Source organism: Eptesicus fuscus, chromosome 3 (genome assembly GCF_027574615.1).
Source record: "Eptesicus fuscus isolate TK198812 chromosome 3, DD_ASM_mEF_20220401, whole genome shotgun sequence".
Taxonomy (NCBI): domain Eukaryota; kingdom Metazoa; phylum Chordata; class Mammalia; order Chiroptera; family Vespertilionidae; genus Eptesicus; species Eptesicus fuscus.
In genome coordinates, this window is record NC_072475.1 from 57,088,611 (window position 1) to 57,113,240 (window position 24,630).

The 24,630-nt window shown below is 57.3% G+C and overlaps 1 protein-coding gene across 1 annotated transcript in view; it reads left to right on the forward strand.

Annotated features, from left to right (window-relative positions):
- The window catches only part of ADCY5 (adenylate cyclase 5), a 154,762-nt gene extending 136,578 nt beyond the window's left edge, over positions 1-18,184 (forward strand). Inside the window, exons 13-21 of the mRNA XM_054713915.1 lie at positions 11-127; positions 488-652; positions 3,677-3,852; positions 5,910-5,939; positions 6,976-7,108; positions 11,222-11,485; positions 12,379-12,583; positions 15,429-15,553; positions 17,298-18,184. Coding sequence (XP_054569890.1) covers positions 11-127; positions 488-652; positions 3,677-3,852; positions 5,910-5,939; positions 6,976-7,108; positions 11,222-11,485; positions 12,379-12,583; positions 15,429-15,553; positions 17,298-17,426 — 1,344 coding nt within the window. The 3' untranslated portion in view covers positions 17,427-18,184. The remainder of the gene's footprint in view (positions 1-10; positions 128-487; positions 653-3,676; positions 3,853-5,909; positions 5,940-6,975; positions 7,109-11,221; positions 11,486-12,378; positions 12,584-15,428; positions 15,554-17,297) is intronic.
- Positions 18,185-24,630: the final 6,446 nt, after the last annotated feature.

The window sequence follows — 24,630 nt, forward strand, 5'->3', positions numbered from 1 at the left end:
CGCCCCCCAGCTCTTCCCAGGCCCCCTGCAGACCCTCTCCAGGAAGATCGTGCGGTCCAAGAGGAACAGCACCCTGGTCGGGGTGTTCACCATCACCCTGGTGTTCCTGTCGGCTTTTGTCAACATGGTGGGTGGTTCCACCTCTCCAGCCCCATTGGGTGAAACTGGGGGAGCCCCACACCCCTCGAGCATGGTCTGGGAGAAGTGTCTCCACCAGACCCTGGAGTTCTCCCTCCCAGAAAGTCTTCTTTGGGTCCCACCTCAGGTCTGGGGTCAGGTTTACTCCTAAAGCCTCTCCCGGTCTCTGCAAGTCCCCAGGGGACGTGTAGGAGCCCCGCTCTGGGTACTGCCGGGTCCTCCGCCTCTTCCAGCTCCTCCTGTCCCGGGTCGGGATCAGGCTGCACCCAAGACGGAGAGTGAACAGGAACCCACTGCCCTGTGGGGATGGGCCTGGTCCCTCCGCTGACCCTCTCCTCCCCGCCCCCAGTTCATGTGCAACTCCCAGGACCTGTTCGGCTGCCTGGCAGATGAACACAACGTCAGCACCGGCCAGGTCAACGCGTGCCACGTGGTGGAGTCCGCCGTCAACTACAGCCTGGGGGACGAGCAGGGCTTCTGCAGCAGCCCCTGGCCCAACTGCAACTTCCCCGAGGTACCGGGCCGGAGGGGCGGGTGCCGATGGAGGACCTCCCGCCCACCCCCTCTCTGCCCTGGGCTGCTCTGAGGGACAGTCAGGGGCTTCGAGGTCACTGCCCTTTCAGTGACCTCATTTCCTCAATCTCGCTCACTCCACGTGCCAGACACCAGTGAAGGCGGCCAGCCTCCTCAAGGCAACAGTCACACCAGCAATAGCACAGCCCTGCTCATATAGTACTTACCACCAGGAGGCGCTGTGCTGAGCGCGTTGCATACATTTACTCCTGTCATCTTCACAGCAACCCTGTGACACGGATGCGGCTCTTGTCTCCTCTATGCAAATGAAACCGAGGCACAGACAGCTTACGTACTTGCTCAAGGTCACACAGGTAGTAAGAGGCAGAGCCAGGCTCCTACCCAGGTCATCTGGCTCCCGAGTTCGTGCTCTGAGCCCGGGGGTGGAGCTGTTTCTGGACCCTGGGCTTGGGCAGGACCCAAGGCTGCCTCTGGAGAACCGGGCCAAGCCCCTGCTGTGGGCCAGAGAGCAGGGGCACAAGAAGGTCACCCCTTCGAAGTGTGCAGTCCAGTAGCTATTAGTGGAGTCACAGACGTGTGCAGCCATCATCATGGTCTAGTTTTAGAACATTTTCGTCACCCCCAGAAGAAATCGCGTACCTGTAGCTTATTGGGTCTAACAGTGGCTCTGAGAACCCTCGGGAAGCAGCGTGCGTTAAGTGCCTGAGGTCCCTGAGCTGCTCCCGTCACCTCACTGCGTTTTCTTGGGGACCAGTTGGCAAGGGAGCAGCAGGCCAGGTTTCCAACGCAGGGCATGCCCTCCATGTTCTGGGTGATTCCCACACCTCAGTTCCCATTTCATGGGAAGCCTGTAAGGTGATGGCAGTTTTGCCTTTTCCTGGGGAGATCGTCCAAGCGTTCATTCAACTCCCAAGGGGCCCACGGCTCACAGGGGTCCAGAACTGCAGTGCGGACCCGTGGGCGGCCACAGTGGCCTCTCTCCCGTCCCTGGGAGGGAGCCTGGTCGGCCTTGCGGCACAGACCGGGCGAGGGAAACTCAGTGAGAAGCAGGACTCCGCGATGCTCCCTAGACCAGCGCTTCCCCTCCTCCTGTCCCTGGGCCCAGGCCAAGGGCTCCCTCTCCCTGGTGCAGCCAGGCCACACTCCACAGACACCTGGTGGGGGGAGCAGGCCTAGGCCTCGCAGCCACCCGCCCTCCACTCCCGCCTCTGTTCCTCCTCACATCTGGCCAAGAGCCCACAGGAGCTGCTGCCTGAGGGCTATTTGCTGAGAAGCAGAAGCTGTTTCTGGTCTCACACTTGTCCCTTGGTGGTTGCTCCAGGGAAGAAGCCGAGGAGTGGGGGAAGAGGGCATCGGCAGAGCCTGTTCTAGCTCCTCGATTTCTGGAGATGGGTGGTCCAGCTGTCAGTCTTTGGTCCTCACCAGCGCCACCAGTTTCAGCCTGCTTATCCCTGCTGGCTACATGCTCCAGGACTGACCCACCCCACATGGCTGTTCTGAGTCACAAACCCTGAGGCCTTGGGCAGCCCAGCATTAAGCCTTAGCCTCCTGGTTGCCTGGGCTCTGGGTCCCAGTGGCCATCCAGGCAGGCTCTTGGTGCCCCCTCCCCATCCCCCAAGGACGGGCTTCTTATCGTTGGGCTGAATTAACTGGGTCTGCCTTCCTCTCCTCCCTCCTCTGCCCCTGTTCCTGGTGGTGACTTGAGGCTGGTCCCTCCCCTTTCAATCACAGGGGTCCTCTGCAGCCCCTCTCGGGGTTCCTGAAGGCCTGAGGAGTCAGGAAGTCCAACCTGGGCCTACCTCACTGCCAGCCACCGCCTTTTGGCCTCCAGCCAAGGCAGAGGCAGTGCATAGCGAGTCCCAATGTCTGACTCAGAAATAATGATGCTAAATTTGAAAGCAAGAACAAAATAATGGATGCTGGCATGTCTGGGATTAGCACTGGGGGCGGCAGAGCAGAAGGGGCCTCTGAGTCTACCTGGATCAGCCCCTCGGTTGTCTGAGAAACTGAGGCTCAGAGGCCCGAAGACACTTCCCCCCGAGTAAGTTGTACAGGGCCACCGCCCCTCGTCTGGAGCCGGCCAGGTCAGATAGGTTTTGGACTTCCGAACTTTTCAGATTTTAAAAGGTTACCTCACACCCCCAGTGCAGTGTGAGTAGTAGCTGATAGTGAAACACGGTAATATTTCTGCAGCAAAATGTATGAATAGTCACAGGAAGCAGGGTGAAGGTGGGAATTAGCGGCACATCAGGTGGGTCAGGTTGCCACCGCATCTGTTAGGAAAACATTTTCGGTTTTTAGAGCTTCGGATTTAAAGCTGCAAATCGGGAGTTTTGGGCCTGTGATCCCCACAGTTATTGAGGGTGCAGGGCCCTGCACCAAATGACCGCCTCTTGAGTAACCATCACCGTGTGCCCATGAGATAGAGGATTTTGCAAACAGGGAACTGAGGTTTAGAGAGGCTGAATACACGGCCCAAGTCACACAGACAGCACTTAGTGAATCTGGATGTAACTCAAGTCGGCCTGAGCCTGGATCCGCGCTCTAACCCTGGGCCCTACTGACAGTGCTGGTCAAACCCAGCCCGGAGCCCCATCTCCTGGCTCCTCATCAGGGCCCTTCACATCACACCACAGGTTTGCATCAGCAGAAATAGCCCCAGGCCAGGCTTCACTGAGGCCGGCTCAGACTGGATGGATGCTGAGAGGCGGGGCCCGGGGAGGGCGGGGCCCGGGGAGGGCGGGGCCCGGGGAGGGCGGGGCCCGGGGAGGGCGGGGCCCGGGGAGGGCGGGGCCCGGGGAGGGCGGGGCCCGGGGAGGGCGGGGCCCGGGGAGGGCGGGGCCCGGGGAGGGCGGGGCCCGGGGAGGGCGGGGCCCGGGGAGGGCGGGGCCCGGGGAGGGCGGGGCCCGGGGAGGGCGGGGCCCGGGGAGGGCGGGGCCCGGGGAGGGCGGGGCCCGGGGAGGGCGGGGCCCGGCCGCTGAGGCCTGCTGCTCTCTCTCCCTAGTACTTCACCTACAGCGTGCTGCTTAGCCTGCTGGCCTGCTCCGTGTTCCTGCAAATCAGCTGCATTGGGAAGCTGGTGCTTATGCTGGCCATCGAGCTCATATACGTGCTCATCGTCGAGGTGCCCGGTGTGACGCTCTTTGACAATGCCGACCTTTTGGTCACTGCCAATGCCATGTAGGTGGCACCCTCCTCGGACCCCCCCCTGGGTCTGGGCATTGCAGAAAGGTGGGAAGAGCAGGAGGCTGGGCCCTGGGCTGGGGCGGGGGGCGGGGGTGCGGGTAGAGTGTCCTGTGGCTCCCCACTCTGACCACCAAATTTCTCTCTGTGTCTCCCTTTCCCAGTAGCCTCGGGGTGTCTGGCCCCACTGTTCCCTCCAGTTTCCTACTCAGTCCTGCCCTTGGGCCTCAGATAATTGTCCCTGACGCTTCCAGGGCAGCCTCTGAGGAGCTGTTTTCACTCCAACTGCCTGTGCACCCTGTGCCCGGGGGTCAAGGTTCACAGGGTTGGCTAGCAAGGTCTTTGGGAGCCGAGGAACGGCCTCTGTGTTCACGGACCCTGTGTCCCACCTGGCGCCAGGCCCTTGGACATACATGATCACTTCCCATCCTCAGCCACCCCGCGAAGCAGGCAGCGCTGCCAGGGACGTTGGGTGGTTTGGGCCCGGCTCAGAGGCTCCTGCCTGTGATGGCGAGTGGTGAAGTCCCACAGTCCGGGGGGGGGGGGGGGGGGGGGAGCGGCTGGGTGAAGATGCAGGGCCCCGGCTCTCTAGCTGGCCGTCAGCCTGGCCATAGAGCAGCAGATGTCAGATTACTGAGGGGCAAGACCTCTGTCTAGCTTTGGGTCAAGTTGAGTTTCAGTCTCAGCCTCAGCTACACATGTGGCTATTTTGCCTGAGGCTTGTTATTTCTCCCAGCAAAATGGGAATAATAATACCCCTAGCAGTAAAATGTATGTAAAGTGTAGTGTGATATGCAGTACACATCCCCCCACCCAACACGCACCCCGGAAGCACGAAGAATGTGAGTGACAGGTCTGTCCCCGGAGGAAATGTGGCAAACTGCTTCTCTGAACCAGAGGAAGGGGCCCATTAATCCCAAACGCACACCGTGGCCTGCGTGTGGTAGGCACTGAGCCAGGCAGTGAGGCACAGGCACTTCCTGTGAAGAGAGTATCACCGGAGAAAACGAGGTGTAATGAAGGATCTGAGTCAGATTCGGTGGGAACCTCTGGTGGCTGCGGGGCTGTGGGCAGCTGACGGAGACAGTGCAGCGCTGGGGGCAGTGCAGGCTGCAGTCCCCAGGAGGAGAGGAAGGTGGTCTGGGCCTTTCTACCCAGGGGTCCTGGTGGGAGTGGGAACTTTGCCTCTTCTTTCTTACCTGCTCCTCCCCCCACCCCTAGCCTCTCCTAGACCCCCCTCCCTTCCCCTCCCCTCCCATCCCCTCCCCTCCCTTCCCCTCCCCTCCCCTCCCCTCCCTTCCCCTCCCCTCCCATCCCCTCCCCTCCCTTCCCCTCTTCTCTCCTCTCCTCCTGCTGAAGTAGCAGCAGAGAATGGAGGACATTTCTGGGCTGGGAGACCCTGGCTTGGCTCTAGGGCATCGCTGTCCAATAGACGAATAATGCAAACCACAGATGTAATTCAAAATTCTCCAGCAGCTGTATTAACAAGGCCACATGCACTCAGTCCTGCCTGCTTTAAGCTCAGTAGCCCCATGTGGCCAGTAGCCGCCCTCCTGGACGGTGCAGTGTGACCCTCCCCCTCCTCTGGGCAGCAAAGGGCTGGGCTGGGAGAGGTGGGTACGCCTGGGGCCCCGGGGTCCCAGGTGAAGGCTGGGTGGTGTGTGGTCATGGCGCCCAGATGCTAGGAGGTACTGGGCTTTCTGCAAGCCTCCCATCCTGAGGGCTTCCCTGGATCAGGAGGGTGCTGGGGTGGGGGCGAAGGGGCACTAGCAGTGGGAGTAGCAGGATTGGAGGGGGGTCAGAGCAGAGTGGGGGTCAGAGCAGGGTGGGGGAACAGCAGGGTGGTTGGACACAGCAAGGTGGGGGGACAGCAGGGTGGGGGCAGGGCAGGGCACAGCAGAGTGGGGGTCAGAGCAGGGTGGGGGTCAGAGCAGGGTGGGGGTCAGAGCAGGGTGGGGATCAGAGCAGGGTGGGGGATACAGCAGGGTGAGGGGACACAGCAGGCACTGAGCTGCTGAGTGGCCCTGAGCAGCCCTCCCCACTCCTGTTCACAGAGACTTCAACAACAACGGGACCTCCCAGTGGTGAGTTGATGTTCTCTCTCTCTCTCTCTCTCTCTCTCTCTCTCTCTGAGTTCTCAGAGAGGGCCTCTCCCTGCCCTTCGCACGGAGCAGCGGGGCCAGCAGAGAAGGCAGCGGTGCCCAGGCGGGAGGGGGCTTAGTGGCGGGTGGCCCTCCCCTCCCTCGTATCAAGGGGGCCCATTGGGTAGATGACCTTTTTTTTTTTTTATGATCCCCACCACCCCAAGATGATCTATAGACTCCGGGCCTCGGGACCTACAGGCCGTTCCACAGGCTTCACCTTAAAGCATTCAGCCTCAGGCTCTTTCCCAGGAGCACGTGTCCACCCTCAGGCCTAGAAGGACAGGAACCAGTGCCCCCTCACCTCCCCCCCCCCCCCCCCGCCCCGGTGTGGGGTTAGGCCCTGCATCGGGCTGCATTCAAGATTTGAGCTCTTTGCTGGCACAGGGAGCAGGGTTTGGGAGAGCTGCTTTTATTGAGTGGTGTTTTTTTTTTTAATGTTAACAGAAATATAATAGATAGTAATTACTTAGCATTTTTTTGAGCTCCTACTGTTAGGTACAAAGGATTTGTATATAACATTTTTAATTTTTATCACAAATTTGAAATGTGGGCATTGCTATCCCACCTTACAGATTAGGAAACAGAGGTTCAGAGAGGTTAAGAAACTTGCCCGGAGATGGTCAGTGTGGCCTGCCTTGCTCCCGTGTTACTGCGCCCACGGCCCCTGTCTTGTCCACCGAGAGACCTGGGATGTACACGTAGCCTTTCCCAAGGGCCTCCTTCACCCTCTGACGTGACCAGCGGGGAGGGCCCCGGGGGGTCAGGAGCTGGGAGAGGAGCCGTGGCCGCTGAGCTGCAGGCGCGGGCGGGGCTGGGACGGCTTCCAGTCAGGAGGGCTTGCCGAGCGAGGCACACCTCAGGCCACGTTTGAGCAGGAGGTGAGGAAAGGGAGGCCACACAGTGGGCGGAAGACGGAAGGCCCGAGGGGCCCCGGAGCCTGCCATGAGGTGCCAGGGCATCTACCTCCCGCCCGCAGCCCTGAGCACGCGACCAAGGTGGCGCTGAAGGTGGTGACGCCCATCATCATCTCCGTCTTCGTGCTGGCCCTGTACCTGCACGCCCAGCAGGTGGAGTCCACCGCCCGCCTCGACTTCCTCTGGAAACTGCAGGTGGGTGGCCCTGGGGCTAGAACTGGGTGGGGGGGTGGGGGGCACCCAGGCCTCACAGCACTTGGTGAGTGAGCAGCCCATCACCGGGGCTCGGCTGGGTCTAGTTCTGCCCTGACCAGGTGTCCTGCTCAGGCCTTGTCCCAACAGACCAGCACCCCACGTCCCAGCAGGTCTGCTCCCTGCCCTCGGGGGCCAGGAGGCAAAACCCCAGAGCTTATTCCAGCCAAACCCACCCTGGGCGGTGCTGGGCTTTGATGGGCCCAGGAGATTTGCTCCTGTCACAGATACTGTGAGCATTTAGAGTCGTGTGGACAGGCCAAGTCTGGTGGGAGCTGCCAGGAGGGTGGGTGAGAAGAGTGGCCGGAGGGGAGTAGGGACATGCAGCCCTGTGTCCCGGAGGCCTTAGTGCAGGAGCCTGGCCGGGTGCAGAAGGAAGAGGGCTGAATGTGACCAGAACTGAGCTAGATTCTCCGGGGGTGGAAGGGGGGGGGGGAATGAATGGAAGGGGCATCAAAGACCATCGACAGGAAGCTCGGCCAGGTGGCTGTGCCCTGGCCCTGGTGAAAGGGTCTCAGAAAGGGGCAGCAGTGGGTGCTGGGTGCCCAAGTGGGGCTGAAACCCACCAGTGTCCTGCCTCCAGGCTTCGTGCCCTGCACCCCGAGGGACCCACCTGCAGGAGGGGACGCTGCTGGGCCGCTCACAGGGCGCTCCAGGTGCAGGCAGCGGCTCTGGTTACCTGGCCGACCGCCTGAAAAGGTCCAGGAGAGGGCGCCCAAGCGCACTCACAGTGCAAGAGCCTGGTGTGTGCAGGTGGCCTCCATCCTGTTATTCCAGCCCAGCTCCTGCAGGACATGGCACAGCCCGGTCTCTTTGTCTCCCCTGGCCTGGCCCCTATGTCCGGACCACTGCTCCAGCTCATCTGCAACGGGTTAGGCCTCCTCCATCCTCATTCACGTTGAGATTGAAGTCTTCTGGCCGGGGCAGGAGGCCCTGGAATGTCATTGGGTGCTAAGGGACAATGGGGTATCGGGTTGCCCTGCTGCTGGGTGTTTGCATGAGGTCTGGCTGAGGTTTCCACTGAGGTCTCCAGTGAGGACACCCTGAAGTTGGGAGAAGAAGTTTTCCATGGGAATGGCCCTCAGAAGCCCTGGGCGGGGAGGGACCTCAGGGATAAGGCTGCAGTGGCTCTTCTGTGCTGCAGAGAGGGGCGCGGGGGCCTCCGCGGGCCCCTGGTCTGAGGCCCGCACACATGCCCAGTCCCCATTCCCTCGGCAGCCCTGGACTGCAGCCCGGCCCCGCAGCGGTGCTGAGGGTTTGGGGAGGTTTGGAGACCAGGCTGTTCTCAATCACGCCTCAGCGCGTCTGCAGCCCCAGAGACACGTGTCATTAGTGTTTCTCTCCACACATGGCCGCAGACACAGGTTGATTCCACTTATCTCTTCTCCCTGGCCGCCTCCGGCCCCACAGCTCTGCCCCCCCCCCCACCATTTTTACCTTTTTGGGGGAGGAAATTTTAAAAAATAATATAAAACCTACAGAAAAGTTACAAGGACAGCATAGAGAGCTCCACAGTCCCTTCACCATTTTTTCTGCATTTGCTCAGTCGCCCCGCCCCCACCCTTCTGACATGATGCCCCATCACCCCCAAATTTTCCAATGTCCACCTTCAAAAAGCAAAGACACTCCATCGTCACCCCCACTCGACCTCCCAGTCAGGAAATCAACACTGGCGCAGCTTCGTTCCACCCACAAAGCCCATTTGCATTTTGCCAGGGGTTCCAGTTCTTTTAATTTTTTTTTTTCTAATTCTCACCTGAGGATACATCCCTCATTGAATCCATAGAAAGAGGAAGGAAGAGGAGGAGAGAGGGAGGGAGGGAGGGGGAGAGAGAGGGAGAGAGGGAGTGAGGGAGAGAGAGAGAGAAACATCAATCAGTTGCTCCACACACGTGCCATGACCAGGAATCCTATCCATGACCCTTTGGTGCACTGGATGATGCTCCAACCACTGAGTCACATTGGCCAAGGCAATGGTCCCAGTTCTAACCCAGGATTCTTTGCATTTAGTTCATATCCTCTCAATCTTTCCTTGTCTCTCAGTCCTTGCCAGTCTTAAAGAGATCCTTGTGCTGTGACCCTCAGATGTGGACATTTCCCATGTCCAGACTCAGGTCACACCTTCTTGGAGGAAAACCATGGAAATGACGCTGTTCCTTCTCAGTGCATCACACTGGGGATTCCACTGTGCTGACCTGTCCCATCCCTGGTGACGTTAACCTGGATCACCCACTCAGTGGGCGACTGCCGGGTTTCTCCGCTGTCAGAACTCCATCTTCTCTTTTGCATTCAATTAGCACTTTGTGGAAAGGTTCTGATCGTACACCAATATTCTGATCCTCAGCAAACCTCCACCCGCCAGTCTCAGCATCCGTCGCTGATGACATGCGTCCGTCATTCCTCCCACATTGTGAACTGGCATTCTGCTATCAGGAAGAGCCTCCTCCCCACTCACGTAGTCACTTATTTATCCGTATCAGCACGGGTTCATGGGTTCCTGTCCAATTCAGTGGGCTTTACTCTGCTCCTCTCATTACTTTAATGCTTGAATTCTCCGAGGTGTATGAGTTTCCTCGAGTTGGCTTCTATGTTTTGACTTGTCTCCATCATTCTTTGAGCATTTGCTGACTTCCTGGCACAAGACGATGTCTCGGGCTCATCACGTACTTTCCCTGCTCCAGCCCAGCAATCACTGATTTCTTCAGAGAGCCCCAATTCTCTGTAGTGGAGAATGGTACTTAGAAACCAAGATCGGGGTGCTCAGTGTGCTCAGTGCTCGAGGTCCTCTCTGTGGACAAAGCTAGGAAATACATGTTAGTGTAGATGAACATATAAACAAGTGTCCGTAGAGACATATGTGTACTACCCTAGTATCTCTCTGTTGATACTTAAAACCATGAGTTTATACCATGTCCAGTGCAACACCTCAGGCTTCTCTCTAGCCTTCCTTCCTCCATGCTTACAAACACCATCTCTGCGAGTGAGAAACCTAGCTCCCCTTGTCTTTCATAGATTTACTCATTTGCTCCATGGAGCCAACCTCCCAACGCCTCCAGCCCCCTTCTCTGCCCCACCAGGCCCCTCCCCTTTCACCACCTGTGGTGTGTGTGCTGGGCATGCCACCCGGGGCGCCCATCCTCTGATCCCTGCTTCCTCAGGCACCAAGGGCTCTGCCCAAGGCAGGAGGGGGGAGAGGACGTAGGAAGGGAAGTGGCTGGACCGCTCCTCTCATTTTGAAAACAATTAAGAAGGCCTGTGCACAGGTGTGTGAGTGTGAGGGTCATCGTCTGTCTACCCTCCGGGCATGTCAGCCTCTCTTCCCAGAAGCTCTCCTTCAGGCTCGTGATGCTTCCATGTCCCTCCATCTCCCATCCTGCTCTGGGGCTTTGGGGAGTGGGACATCAAATCAATACCAGTAGTCAAATACCTGAATGCAGGTCTTTGGGGTGGGTGGGGGACAGTCTGCTGGCCCACCCCCATCCAGCCCATTTTGCTGTGGGATCTATGGTCATGGTGGGCGGGTATGTGCTGACAGGGAAGCGGGGAGGCCTGGGGTCCTTAGCGTCCCTGAACCCCTGCACCAGGAACATCCTTATCCGCAAGGCCCCCTCCTGGCAGAATCACTGGTCTCAGTTCTCGAGGGACAGCCTACTCTTGTCCTCCTCCCACAGCACTGCCCCCTGAGCCTTCCTGCCGGCCAGAGTCCAACCCTAAAAGCATCTGGCTGTGTTGGCAGCTGCCCAGCCTGTCTTGGGCCGAGTCCCCCAGATGGTAGAAGCACCTGGCCAGGGCCTGGGGGTTTGGCCTCTGATCCCATCCGTCGCCATGTTCCCAGGGTCCCCGCCCCCAGCCTGCACTCCCACTCTGCCTGCCACTCTGGGCAGCTGCTCTCTGGGAAGGGCGTAGGTCACATTCCTGCCACCGGCTGGGCTGGAGTGCCACTGAGTCCCTAGGATGTGGTCGACGCTCAACCATTGAGCCACACTGGCCGGGCTCACACTCTCTTTTCTAAGGCACGCATTGCTTGGCCCACCCTCTGACCGTCCTCTGTCGCAGGCCACGGAGGAGAAGGAGGAGATGGAGGAGCTGCAGGCCTACAACCGGCGGCTGCTGCACAACATCCTGCCCAAGGACGTGGCTGCCCACTTCCTGGCCCGGGAGCGGCGCAACGACGAGCTCTACTACCAGTCGTGCGAGTGCGTGGCCGTCATGTTCGCCTCCATCGCCAACTTCTCCGAGTTCTACGTGGAGCTGGAGGCCAACAACGAGGGCGTCGAGTGCCTGCGGTTGCTCAACGAGATCATCGCCGACTTCGATGAGGTGCGGGGCGGGCCGAGGGGCACTCGGGTCCCTGGAGGGGAGGGAGATAGGAGACCTGGTGCCCCCTCTCGCCTGACCAGATATGACTGGTGACATCAGGAGCCCTGGCTGTGGTGTCCCAGGCACCTTGCAAACATTCCCTCCCTATCATGTTACAGATGAGGAAACTGAGGCCCATGGACATTGTGCCTCGCCTACGGTCACTGCTAGTAGTAAGTGGCAGGGCCGGTGTCAGCCCAGGGTGTTTGAATTTGCACCAGAGCTGCCCATTGGGGCCCTGCCCAGCTACTTGACAATTATTCCCATCTTCCAACCTTCCTCTCGTGCCACTGAGGGCTGGACAGGGCCCAGGCTGGGACCCAGCCTTTGAGAGTCTCAGGAAGGAGCAATTCCCAGGCTGAGGGAGGAGGCAGGACAAGATGCGAAGCCCTGAACGTCGGCGGCAGAAACAAAGCCACTTCGTTATCTGTGTATCACACCCTGGTTGGGCTAGGACGTGCCAGGCACTGGGGATACTGTGCCCATTAGGGCAGCCTCGACCCTGGGAGCTCACCGTGCAGTGAGTGTGAGGGACAATCCCAGTGCCATCCAGGGCCTGAGCACGGAGCTCGGGAAGGAGAGGGATGAGGGAGCTGGGGCCGCAGTGTGGGAAGCAGCCCATGGGCTCCTGGGCAGGGAGGTGACGGGAGTCGGCCGAGTTGGGCACAGTCCTCTACAGCAGCGAGCGCAGGAGGAGGCCTGGCTCTGTCAGGGAGCACCGGGGCCTTGCACTGGGCTGGAGCTAGAGACAGGCCCTCTGTGCGAATTGGGGAGACCCAAGGGGCCGCGCTGCTGCACTTCCCCGTGCCCTCAGTGCCCCGGACTTGGGGGTGACCCGGTTTGGCCTTCTTCAGATCATCAGCGAGGATCGGTTTAAGCAGCTGGAAAAGATCAAGACCATCGGCAGCACCTACATGGCCGCCTCCGGCCTTAACGATTCCACCTACGACAAGGCGGGCAAGACGCACATCAAAGCTCTGGCCGACTTCGCCATGAAGCTGATGGACCAAATGAAGTACATCAACGAGCACTCCTTCAACAACTTCCAGATGAAGATTGGTGAGCGGCCTGGGAGGGCTGAGGGCGCAGAGGGGCTCCTGTCCCTCACCCCCACTCTGCGTTAGTGACCCAGTCCAAGCATAGGCGGGCATCACAGTGCGTCCCTGCCCAAGGGGGTGGGGTGGGACCCATCACCCAGAGCACACTCCTCCCGGAGCCTAGGGGTGCCTTCTCTGCATGCTGCTGTGCGGGTGACATGCCCAGGACACCTCTTTCTGAGTGCCCGCCTCACGCCCGCGTTGGCAAGGGCTGGTTGGACCCAGTGTGGGCCTGCCCGAAAGGGGTGCTGCGTGCTGGGGCACAGGGCCTTCCGGTGGCCGCCCCAGACTGGCTTAACAGCAGCATTTTATTAAAAGTGTTCCAAATTCATTCAGTACAAATGAAAAGCAGTGAAATGAAGTACTTATCCATTTTAAATACAAAATGAACATGGTACAAGTCATTTGGTTTGCAAATTTATAAAAATATTGAACATAACAGTCCTACAAAACTGTTAGCAAAACGAATAGAGTGAAATATTTTAAAAACTAAACATGAAAGGAATCATGTAAAATGACAATGAAATGATTGTTTCAACATCTTAAAAAACAAAACGGGTCGGCAGGGTTATTGCTGAGTTCCCGGCGGTCCCTGCGTGAGCACCGCCTCCTAGGGGCCGGGAGAGCTTTTCTAAGCCACGTCAGCGGGGCAGAGAAACAGTGAGCACGTCAAGTCTCCCCTGGATCCTCCGCCAACAGCCTCGGCCCTCGGTGGGTGGCTTCGAGGGGCTTGCAGATGCCGGGGTGGTGCCCCAGGGTGGGAGCTGGCTCAGAAGAGACGGGGTTCCGAGCAGAGGCCCTGGTCCGTTTCACAGTCAGGACCATATTCTCCCTGTGCAGAAACTCTTTGAACCAAACCCTATATAATTTTTTCAGTCTTTAATTTTGTTGTTTTATTACTCCAACCTTGTACTCTGACAAGTTTCAGCTCTGCAGAAGAGTTGAAAGAATAGCACAGTGAAAACTCACGCACGTGGACACAGACAGGCAGGCCCCACTTACTGTGCTGCAAGGTGATTTCAGATTACGACTCTGAACGTGTTGCTCCATAAAGTTCAAGGTGTTTCTGCAGCTCGTTTTGTTCTTAGCATATATCTTACCAAGGACATCCCGGCAGCCAGCGCGCATGGTTTCGGCAGTAGGGAGTTTGCTTTGCTGAGTGTTGCTGCCCTCCCCTTCTTCCTTCTTTCTTTATTTCAATTACAGTTCACATTCAGTATTAGTTTGTACTGGTTTCAGGTGTACAGCATAATGGTTAGGTAACCATAGACCTTACAAAGTGGTCCCCCCAATATTTCAAGCATACACAGTGATTACAATATTATTGACTAGTCTAGAGGCCCAGTGCATGAAATTCGTGCATGGGGGTGAGGGGGACCCTCAGCCCAGCCTGCACCCTCTCCAATCCAGGACCTCTTGGGGGATGTCTGACTGCTGGTTTAGGCCCGATCCCGGACATCCCTCTTGCAATCTGGGACTGCTGGCTCCTAACCACTCACCTGCCTGCCTGTCTGATGCCCCTAACCACTCCCCTGCCAGCCGGATCACCCCTAACCGCCTCTGCCTGCCAGCCTGATCGCCCCCTAACTGCTCCCCCCTGCCGACCTGATCGCCCCTAACCGCCTCTGTCTCGACCCCTGCTACCATGGCTTTGTCCAGAAGGATGTCCGGAAGGTGTCCGGAAGATGTTGGTCTAATTAGCATATTACCCTGTTATTAGTATAGATTCCCTATGCTGTACTTTGCATCCCCATGACTATTTTGTAACTACCCCCCTGCACTTCTCAATTCCGCCACCTTTCCCACCCAGCCCCCCACTCCCCCTGCTACCCTCCCCCTCTTGAGGGTGGTGGAGTGAAGGGTGGTTTCTGAAAGAGCAGACCTTTCTATTTTTCAGACTTCTAATGCATTATCAGCTCCCTGGTATGTCTCAAGCCATAAATGATTCAGATTTTCATTTTTTTAAAAAAGGAACACTAATTCACCAACATAAATACTGGTATCTCAGTCCTCAAAATTCGCACATGAAACCAAAATATTGGATTGCTAACCATCAATATTGTGATTATTGTTGGCCTTGGAGACATTTTGTGGGGACTGGGCTTTGTCTGAACGAGCGGCTGTGGTAGCTGGGGGCCCTGCACCCAGGGACTTGGCCAGGGTCTCACTTTGCACTGGTTGCTAGAAGGCCCAGTGGGGGGTCTGCCTCACCTGTGGTGCAGCCTGCATTTCTGTGTTAACTTCACCCCTGGTTTCATGAAATGGCTATTCTTATTTTCCTTGCACCCCATCTTTTCCACCTACATTGATTTGCATTTTTGTAAGCTGCCTCCCCCTCCTTCCTTGGGCCAGGACTGGAGACTGGGTGACAGGTAGACAACTAGCTGGACAGGCAGCTGGGAACCTCAGGTGGCAAAGAAATGGGAAAGTTCTGGTATGCTGAGTCTAAACTGAAGGTGAAAACTTAAATGCCACTGAGAGAGGGACGATTAGGGAAAGGCAATTAGGTGATGCATGAGGTCACTAGAAGCCTTGCAGAGGGCAGTCCTGGTGATGGCCATGCAGGAGCAGAGAATTGCCTGGGTGGCGAGGACAAAGGTGCAGTGGATGTGTGAACAGGTTCCCGTAACCTTGAGTTATGGCATTTGATAGGAGCAGAGGGTTAAGCAGGGCCTTGGGGCTGGAGGACCCTGGGTATCTTCAGACCGAGAGTCCAAGGGAGAAGCCGGGCGCGCGGAGAGAGGAATGGGAGTGAGGGCGAGCGCTGGTCTGATCCTGATGAGCGTGCTGACTTCTGTCCCCTGCAGGGCTCAATATCGGCCCCGTGGTGGCTGGGGTGATCGGGGCCCGCAAGCCTCAGTACGACATCTGGGGCAATACCGTGAACGTGGCCAGCCGCATGGACAGCACCGGTGTGCCAGACCGCATCCAGGTGAGTGCAGGAGCATCCACCACCCGCGACCCCAACATCGGGGCCTCTGTCTGATGCTTAGTGGTCTTTGGGGCAGGCCGCCCACCATTTCCAGTCAGAATTTCATTTGAGAGTGATTGGGTGGTTGGCACTGATGTCTTTGAAGCTTGGAGAACACCATTGGTTCAGGCTCTCAGCACCTTGGACAGATCCCCAGGCCTGTGCGGAGCCTCTACTGCCAGGGAAGGAATGAGAGGGCGTAGCAGGGAGTGCTAATGCCACAACCCAGGCACACAGAGGGACAGGAAGAGGACCCAGTGAAGCCCGCAGCATTCAGGGCCTGGTCCATCCCTGGGACAGTGCCTCCACCAGCCCCGCAGCCACGAGCCTGGCCAGAGACCCAGCCTTTTCCTCCTCCCACAGCCTTTGTAAGCCGCTGCTTGTGATTCCCAGGCCAGCTGCTCTTCCTCTGCTGTTCTTTGTTTTTCTCAAGGCTTCCTGATTCGTCCTGCTTCCATCTGACAGCAGAGAAGCCTGGACTGGGCTTGGTCCTGCACCCCACCTCCCCATACCCCAGTTCTCTGTGAGCTGTGGGCAGGCCCCTTAGCTTCCCTGGCCTCCGTTGTCCCAAATGCTAATGGTGCTTGTTTTGTGGCCTTCTGCTCACACTGACACCACTCAGATGTCCCCTAACTTCTCTCTCGTGTGGGGACTCTGAACATAGGGGCTGGCTCTGAGCATGGCCCTGGCCAGCCCAGCCCAGCCTAGCTGGCTTGTGGGTGCTGTCTGAGGGGCCTGGTCAATGGCCTCTCCCTCCATCCCTGTGCCAAGGGACAAGGGACAGCAGATGGGAACTGGGGGTCATGAGGGGAGATGAGGAGAGAGGAACATGTGTTTGCAGAGCTCCTAACCTCACCCACGACAGGTATGAGGGATGCTGTCAGCAACCACACAATAATCCAGCACCTCTCCTTGCGTAGGGTCTCACCACTGACGAATACACTTAGTGACACGGCAGGGTCATCGCCCGCAGCCCACCCAGAGGTTTCTGGCCCCTTCCTCCCTGGCCTGGTGTCTGGGCTGGGCCGGGACACTTGCCAGGGAGTTGCCCTGGCTGGCAGAGGAGTGCTGGCCACACTCAGAAATGGCTCTTGGATCACCTTGTGAGGCATTTGTCCTCTGCTGCTCCCGTCACCCCTCTCCTCCCCCTTCCCCTCCCCCTGCACAAGTGCAGTGTGACCACCAGAGCCGCCTGTGAGTTCTCTTTGTTCCAAAAGCTGAAGGAGATCCGGGAGGTACACCATGGAACTGAATCCGGCCCTGCCCAGCCCTAGCTGTGTAACCTCAGGCAGTGGCTCAGATGTTTTGAGCCTGAGATCATAGTACTTCACTCATAGAGTAGGTGAGGTAAGCATCCTCGCTCTCTCTGTGGGTCACCTAAAATACTTCCGCTCTGCATGGAGGGAGACCTTGAAACACGACCTTCAGGTGCGTGGTGGGGTCGGGAGTTCCTCCCACCGACTCAGCCTCTGCACGTCTCACGTGCACGATGGCCACGCTGAGCGGCACTGCAAGGGCACAGCGAGACTCTCCACTGCTGGCACAGCACGGAGAGGCGCTTTCCTGGGCGAGCAGTGTCCGTCCCCCGGAGCCCGGGCCAGGGAGCTGCCCCCCGACCTTGTGTGTCAAAGGCAGCTCTGCCCGAGGGCAGATTCATGGCTCCGGTCGTGGATGGCCTGTCCTCCCTCCTCCTTTGCCTCCTCAGGTCACAACGGACATGTACCAGGTGCTGGCTGCCAACACGTACCAGCTGGAGTGCCGGGGTGTGGTCAAGGTCAAGGGCAAAGGCGAGATGACGACCTACTTCCTCAACGGAGGGCCCCCGCTCAGTTAGCAGCTGCCAGCCAGCGATGCCAGGCAGCTGGCCTCCGGAGAAACGGGACGGCTTCTTTGTGTGCCGGGCGGGCAGGTGGAAGCCCGCGCCCCCGCCCAGGGGGCCGCGCCCGTGAGATTTTCCACGTGGATTCCAAAAGCAGTGTCTGCCTTCGCGGGCGGGCGGCGGCCTCTGGCCCAGGCCGGGTGCCTGCGTCCTGCGAGCACCACGCTGACCAAAGATGACTCCCTCTGCAGAAGACGCCGCTGGACGCGACCTGGATCTTGAGTTTTCTAACGGGCGCTGCTGCTGCGCGGGTGGAGCCGCTCCTGGCGCGTGGATCGGCGCATGGCCACCCAGCGCTGAGGGCAGGGCTGAGGGAGAGGCCTGGGTGGGAAGGCGAGCGACTCTGGCTGGAGGGAGCCTAGGGGCCCTGAGGGGTCTGCTTTTCTATACGAGCCTTTAAACTTCAGACAGACCTGGCCCCTGCCCCATGGAGGCGGCCGCCGGGCAGGAGTGCTGGCTTTGGAAGGACTGTGGCCTTCACCGCAGTCCCGCCTCCGCCCACACACACACGCACAGACAGTGCCCCTCTGAGGGGAAGAGAACTAACGGCGAGGGGGAGGCCAGAGGACTCGAAGCCAGGAGTGGCGGTTCTGAGAAAAGGAAAATATTTATTAAATAAAACAAAACCTGTTTCTGCGCCCTTCTTTAGCCTCTGCTAGTTGTCCACGTGTGAGAGACCCACAGGCAACCGGGGATGCTGCTGGGGAGGGAGGCCGGGGTCCCGACTTGTCTTTTTGTATTTTTTATTTTGTATTATTGAAAACCTTGGAGATCTAACAAATATACCAAATTCTATATTTTGTAAATTCTCTATATTAGAACACAGCTGTGCTGCACAGCGGGGCGTGTGTGTGCTCATTTGTATGTACGTCGAAGTGTGCACGGTGTGTGTGCGCGTGTGTGTCTGTGCCGTGGAACTGGTCACATACAGGACGCCTGTTTTCCTCACTTTGGATTTGGCAGTTTTGGGTTTTCCCAGGTCCAACCAGAGCAGGGAGCATGTCCTTTTGGGGTACCATATGTTCATTCAGATTAAGTAGGAAGATGCATGAACACATCGCCCATCTCTCTCTAACATACAAACACACACACATCACTGCCCCTGGGTGAAATGCAAATGGAATAAGAAGGAAACAAAAGGCTGCCCTCCCCTCTCAGGCTGAGCTGGAGCAGCCTGCGGGAGCGGATAGCATGGCCACCCACCCGCCCGCTCCCTGAGACCTCAGCCCTTCGCTGCCTGCAGGCGGGCCCTGGTGCTCAGCCAGGTGGGGGCGAGGAAGCCTGCCTGCCTCTCTCGATTGGCCGAGGTGCCTCTCCCGAAGATGGTCCTCAGACTTAGGGTATAATGTGGAGCCCGTAGGTCCAGGGAAAGGGGGTGGCATTGCCCTCCACCTGCAAACCAGACAAAGGAAAGGGTAGAGCCCAGCTTCAGAGTCCACAGGGCAAAGCTAGCAGAAATTTTGATTTGTCTGGGTGTTTTTTTTGTTTGTTTTTTTGTTTTTTTTTTTTGGGGGGGGGGAAGGGGGAAGGGGACAGTTCAATATAAGAAGAAAAAATTTCTATTTTTATACCCTATGAAGGAGGCATTTGGAAAGTGATATACTATCAGAGATATTTTCAAACAGAATCCTTGGGGCCTGTGCCCAGATCTTTTCATTGCTTCCCAGGGCAGAACTATTCTCACCTCCAACAGAAGCTGGAAGGAGGTAGGGTGGCAGCTGTGTGCCAGCTGCTGGGACATGACTCTGATGCCCACCTGCTCCACCTCTGGCTGGACACTGGCACTAGCCTCCCCCACACCCATCGCCCACCGTCCGAATACAGCTCTGAGAAGCAAGGCCGTGGACCCAAAACTGCCAGCCTGAGTCTGTCGCACCTTTGCTGTTCCGCCCCGAGTTCTGCATCGGCCTCTGGCCCTCGCCGGGCTGGCTTTCTCCACGTCTTGTTCTCCAGTCCCCACCCCCATCACCCGCCGGGGGTGCTGGGTTTTCATTTTGCTTCCAACCTGAGTAAGGTGTGTGGTGTGTGTGTGTGTGTGTGTGTGTGTGTGTGTGTGTGTGTGTGTTCAGAGTCCCTCCCATGTTCCCACTGTTGTCATGACCCCCACCGGCCTCGTGGGGGCCCATCCTCTGTCCCCCCGCCCCAGCAGTGACTGGTGACCATGTGCAGTGCTGGCTTTTTATTCCCTCTAAGGGGTGTGCACTCTTTTTACTCCTGCTCTTGCAAAAAAACGGATACAATTATGATTTCCCATGGAAACTGAAAAGTCTATTTGAGTAATTTAACTATTAAACACTTTCACTGGTAATGTGTCCCGGTCTGATTTGCTGCTTGGGCTGGGGCCTAGTCCCCATCTGAAGAACCGTGCACTCAGCCCTGGGCTGGGGCTGGAGAGGGAGCCGTGGGCGGCAGGGACCTGCTCGGCGAGGGGGACAGCACGCGGCTGAGGGGAGGACGCCAGCGGAGACTGCAGGCCTGTGGCAGCTGGCCGGCCGGAGACCACTGCTGCTCTGGCAGGAGCCAGCTCCCTGGACTGAGGGGCAGGCGCCTGGGGGCAGGAGGCTGAACAAGGAGAGGAGGGAAGACGAAACCGGTTTGGCTCAGTGGACAGAGCGCCGGCCTGCGGACTCAAGGGTCCCGGGTTCGATTCCGGTCAAGGGCATGTACCTTGGTTGGGGGCACATCCCCAGTGGGGGGTGTGCAGGAGGCAGCTGATCGATGTTTCTTTCTCATCGATGTTTCTAACTCTCTATCCCTCTCTCTTCCTCTCTGTAAAAAATCAATAAAATATATTTAAAAAAAAAAAAAAAGAGAGAGGAGGGAAGAGGACAGGGAGTGAGGATGGGGTCAGGAAAGATCCAGGGTCTAGGGAAGGATGTTTAAAACACGAGCCAAACATGTCTCTGTGCTAAGGGAAAGGAAGTTGAACCAGGAGAGAACGCAGACCACTGAAAGCACCAGAGGCGGCGGGAGGGAGGAGACGCAGGCGGGAGGGGACTGGTTTGGCCTGGACAGCTAACGGGTGGCTACCACGTTCCGAGCACTCTGTGTGCCAGACACCAGGATAAGCACCATCCAGACCTCTCAGTTCATTCAAAGCAACGCAAGCCTGCCTGCTGAGCCCATGCAGGTAACTGCCAGCCTGCCCAGCACTTCTCCCCGCTCCCCGCTGAGGAAGGGAAGGGGCCCTTTCAGCAGGTCCTGCCCGCTGCACCATCACTGGCAGGATTCAGGGAAGAAGACCAGAGGGGCTTGTGCCGGTCAGGTTGGACACAGCGGGAATGGAGGGGCCAGGGAAGAAGACATCACGGGCTTCGTGGCAACAGTGGCCGCGTGGGGACGGAGATGTGGCCGTCTCGGGCAGAGGCAGCCTCCTGCTCCGGAGAATGGGCAGGACTTCAGATGTACGTGGTGAAGGATGCAGTTGTATCGAGCTGGTGTTTAACTCCACTTTTCAGGCTGGGGTTGGTCAGTTACGAAAGGAGACCAAATGATAAGGAAGGCCAAACTACAGGGGCCGGTCGGTGTGCGTGGGAACTTCGACTCCTGGAGAACTCTCACTCTGCTGTGGGCGGCGGAGCCCACGCCGGCAGGCAGGCACCAGGAAGCCACACGCATGTGCATACCGGGCGACAAAGGTGTGGACTCAGGACCTTCCCAGGACCTTCCATCCCCTTCTCCACTGAGCTGATCTCGGAGTGTTAATTAGAGAAGATGCCACGGATGTATCCTCATCTCCAGAAGGAAGGGACTGAGAAGGCTGGGCCGTGCTGGCCCCGGCCAGTGCCACTCAGCAAAGGCCTCGGCAGGAGAGGTGGAAGGGCTGGTGCTATCTGTGGGGGTGGGGGAGGGCACAGCAGACCGGAGATGACCATCCCTCACCCCCCCACACCATTGGAGTGAACCTCACAGGGTATAAAGAGCCCCCACATGCGCTTTCTCACTCGCCCTTCCCCGAGGCCCAGGAGGTACAGGCCCTGCAGCTGCCCTGCTCCCCGGGGACGAAAGCCGTGGCACCAGCCCGCAGGCACGCCTCTCCCGGGTGCCCAGCTGGTGCCGACGATCTTGGCAGAAGAGGATTCGCCACTCCTCCAGGTGACACTAGGTGAAATGAGACCCAATTACGGTAGCTCTGTAGCTTTTCTTAGACTTCCCACGTTCAGGAAAGTCCTTTGGTGGTGTTTTCCCTCTTGGTCGTGGGAGGAAAAACATGACATTAGCTGTCCTCTTGCCTGTCTTTCCGTCCCACCCGCAGGGTCACTGCTACTCAGGACAGACACGGGAACAAAGCCAGGCGAGGCCGCCGGAGCGGCTGGACTCCAAGGTCTCCTCCTCCTCTGGCCTCTCGGACTCCAAATAACCCGAACTCTTTACCTGATCTTCAGTGCCAGACCACATGTGCGGCGAAAACGCAAATCGTCGGATTAGGATTTTAAGATTTTACAGCCAAAGGCAGAGAAACAAATGAAATGAAAGCATTGTTCCCGGAGTGACCTGTGGGGAAATCACCTCCAGACCAAGTCAGAAATGGCTTTGCCCCCCAGCAAGCCAGTAGCCACAGCTGCGTGCAGCAGGGCCAGGGGCCCTTCCCGGCAAGAGCCCTGATCTAGGGGAGGGCAGGGCTGGGTGGAGATCAGTGCAGGCTCACAGGGCAAGCAGGGGGTCCCGAAAGACAGGGGATGAGGGAGAAAGACTATAATGAGTAGGAAAGTCGGCATCCTGTCTGCACTGGCGTGCCAGCCCCAAACCCCACCCGCCCATCTGTTTCTAGTGAGTGGAGCTGAGCTGCCCCCTCACTCAGCGAGCACATATTGGTCCCCAAGGCCCCTTTCATATCGCTGGTTATTAGCCCATGAATTTAAAGAATTCTCACTGGAATCCATTAGGAACCTCATCACCTCTTCCCCGACTCCCGCCCCCCCCCCCCCCCAACCAATTTCTAATTTAGACCTGCCTAGAAATCTCTGGTTTGTCAGCATCTCTGGTTATTTTAACTTAGACTATTTTCCAATTTTGCAAAATTTGCTTCTCTGCTTTGACTTTGTCAGTTAGCTAGAGTGGCACTTCCCTGGCTCACATGGGGTTTTGGGGGGGCAGGGTGGAAGAATGCATTTTGCCTCAGTTTAATTTTTTGAAAGCCATGTTGCATTTCTGCTTTTTAAGAGTGCCTGAGCTCTCACATCCCCAGCATCACATATTTCCAATTTGTGAATTGAAGGCTGCTGTCTGCCTTCCCCACCCGACTTCCCATAATGCACAGACCACACATGCACACATGCGCGAGCGCGCGCGCGCACACACACACACACACACACACTCATGGGGGCCCTAACAGAGTGGTTGCCATCCAAGACTACCCCATAGATCAGGTTGGAATGTTAAAAGGACAAAAAAAAAAAAAAAAAAAAAAGTAAAGGATGAAGGGGCCACACTGGATAAGGCAAGGCATAAGGTGAGGTTCCCAGAGGCTCCCTCCCCATTCAACAGCGGTCCAGTGCGTGGGAGACGGATCCTGAAGCAGTTTATCACTCCCAGGCTGGGTGACACTGGATAACTGAATCCTGTTTCCTTTCCTCAGCTGGATTCGGTTAAGCCCACATAACCTTCTGCATGCAAAATGCCTGACACACAGCAGGCACTCGGCCAGCGTGAGTCCCTCAACTCCCTTCTCTCTCTGGTGTCCCCGGTGCCCTGCCCAGAAGTGTGCACACAGGAGCTTGCCAGGGCACCTGCCTGCTAGACATTTCAGCAGGATCCTCACTTAAACTGGCAATTTCTGAAAAGCTGTGTGTGATGATTTATTGTACTTGGGGCATTTGCAATTAAAATGACCCTTGCTACCTTAAAAGGAATAGCAACGCCAATAAGAAAGACCACAGCCTGGTGATAAATGCAGTCCTAACACTCATTGTGCCAGACCCTGTTCTAAGTGCTTTATATTTATTGACTCATTTAATTCTCACAACTCCTTGCCCAAGGCACTAATATTACCCCCTTTATAGAAGAGGAAGCTGAGGCAGAGATTACTGCTGTCACAGCCAGTAGAAGGGGAGTCAGGGAGTCTGGCTCCAAACCCATAACCACCATTCGATATATAGCAAATGGTTCCTTCGTTTTTTTGCTCAGCGTTCTGATAATTGGACCACTTCAAGCAGAATTCCCATGAGATTATTCCCTGTCAGAGAACCAATGTATTCTGGACTTCAGCTAGAAAAAGAAAATGCCTCTGACACATGAACCCAGTGGGGCTTTAACACCCTACCGAAAATTGTACATTTGTGAGCTGGTTTTACTACAAAGACTGAACTGGGTACCTCCTTCCCCAGAGTCTAGACACACTGAAGGGTCATGGCTCCCCTCGCAGCCATCGTCCTGTCCCTGCCACAGATGCAGGAACTTCAGAAACTGTTTTATTCGGTCTACGGCATCTACACTGCAGGTTATACGCATCTCAGCATATATTCCTTAAGTGTTTCAACGTATTTCCTAGCTTAGTACTAGCTGGTGGTGAAGAGCCGGAGTTCTGAGGAAGACGGATCTGGACTGGCATCCGTGGCTGTGGTCACGTTGCTTAACTTCTCTAGGCCTCAGGGGCTTTGTCGGCCACACAGAAAGGCCTTCGGAAACGCTTTCTGTGGGGATAACAAGCTCAGCACACACAGTGCCATCTCCCCGCCATGTCAGCTGTCTGCTCTCACTGCGGCCGTACCCGTAAGAGCCCTGTGGTTGTCAGGAACACACACAGTTTTCTTTCTGAAAGTCTCTTGACACAGAAAAACTTGTGTATCACTTAAACCTGAACCCCGGGTTTGAATGTGTCTTTGTTGCCCCAAGTGAGCATGAGAGTTGCCCCGCCCCTTCCTGCCTCCGCTGCCAAGAGGATGAACTGTGTAGGAGGACCCAGCCCTGGCCCAGAATTCTTATTATCAGTCCTAGGCCCAGGAGGCATTTAAAATGAAAGGTCCTCTAGACCAGGTCCTTGACAACGTGCCTTAGAGAAAAGTATGGGCCAAGGCCCAGCTGGGGTGGGGCTGCCTGGAGCACCTGGGAAGCGGGATGCATGCCTCCTGTCCCGCCAGCTGGAGCCTGGAAGTGCTTTCTGAGGGGTGACACCCGCATTGCTGTGCTCTGGGTTGCAGGAGGAAAGGGCAAATGTGAG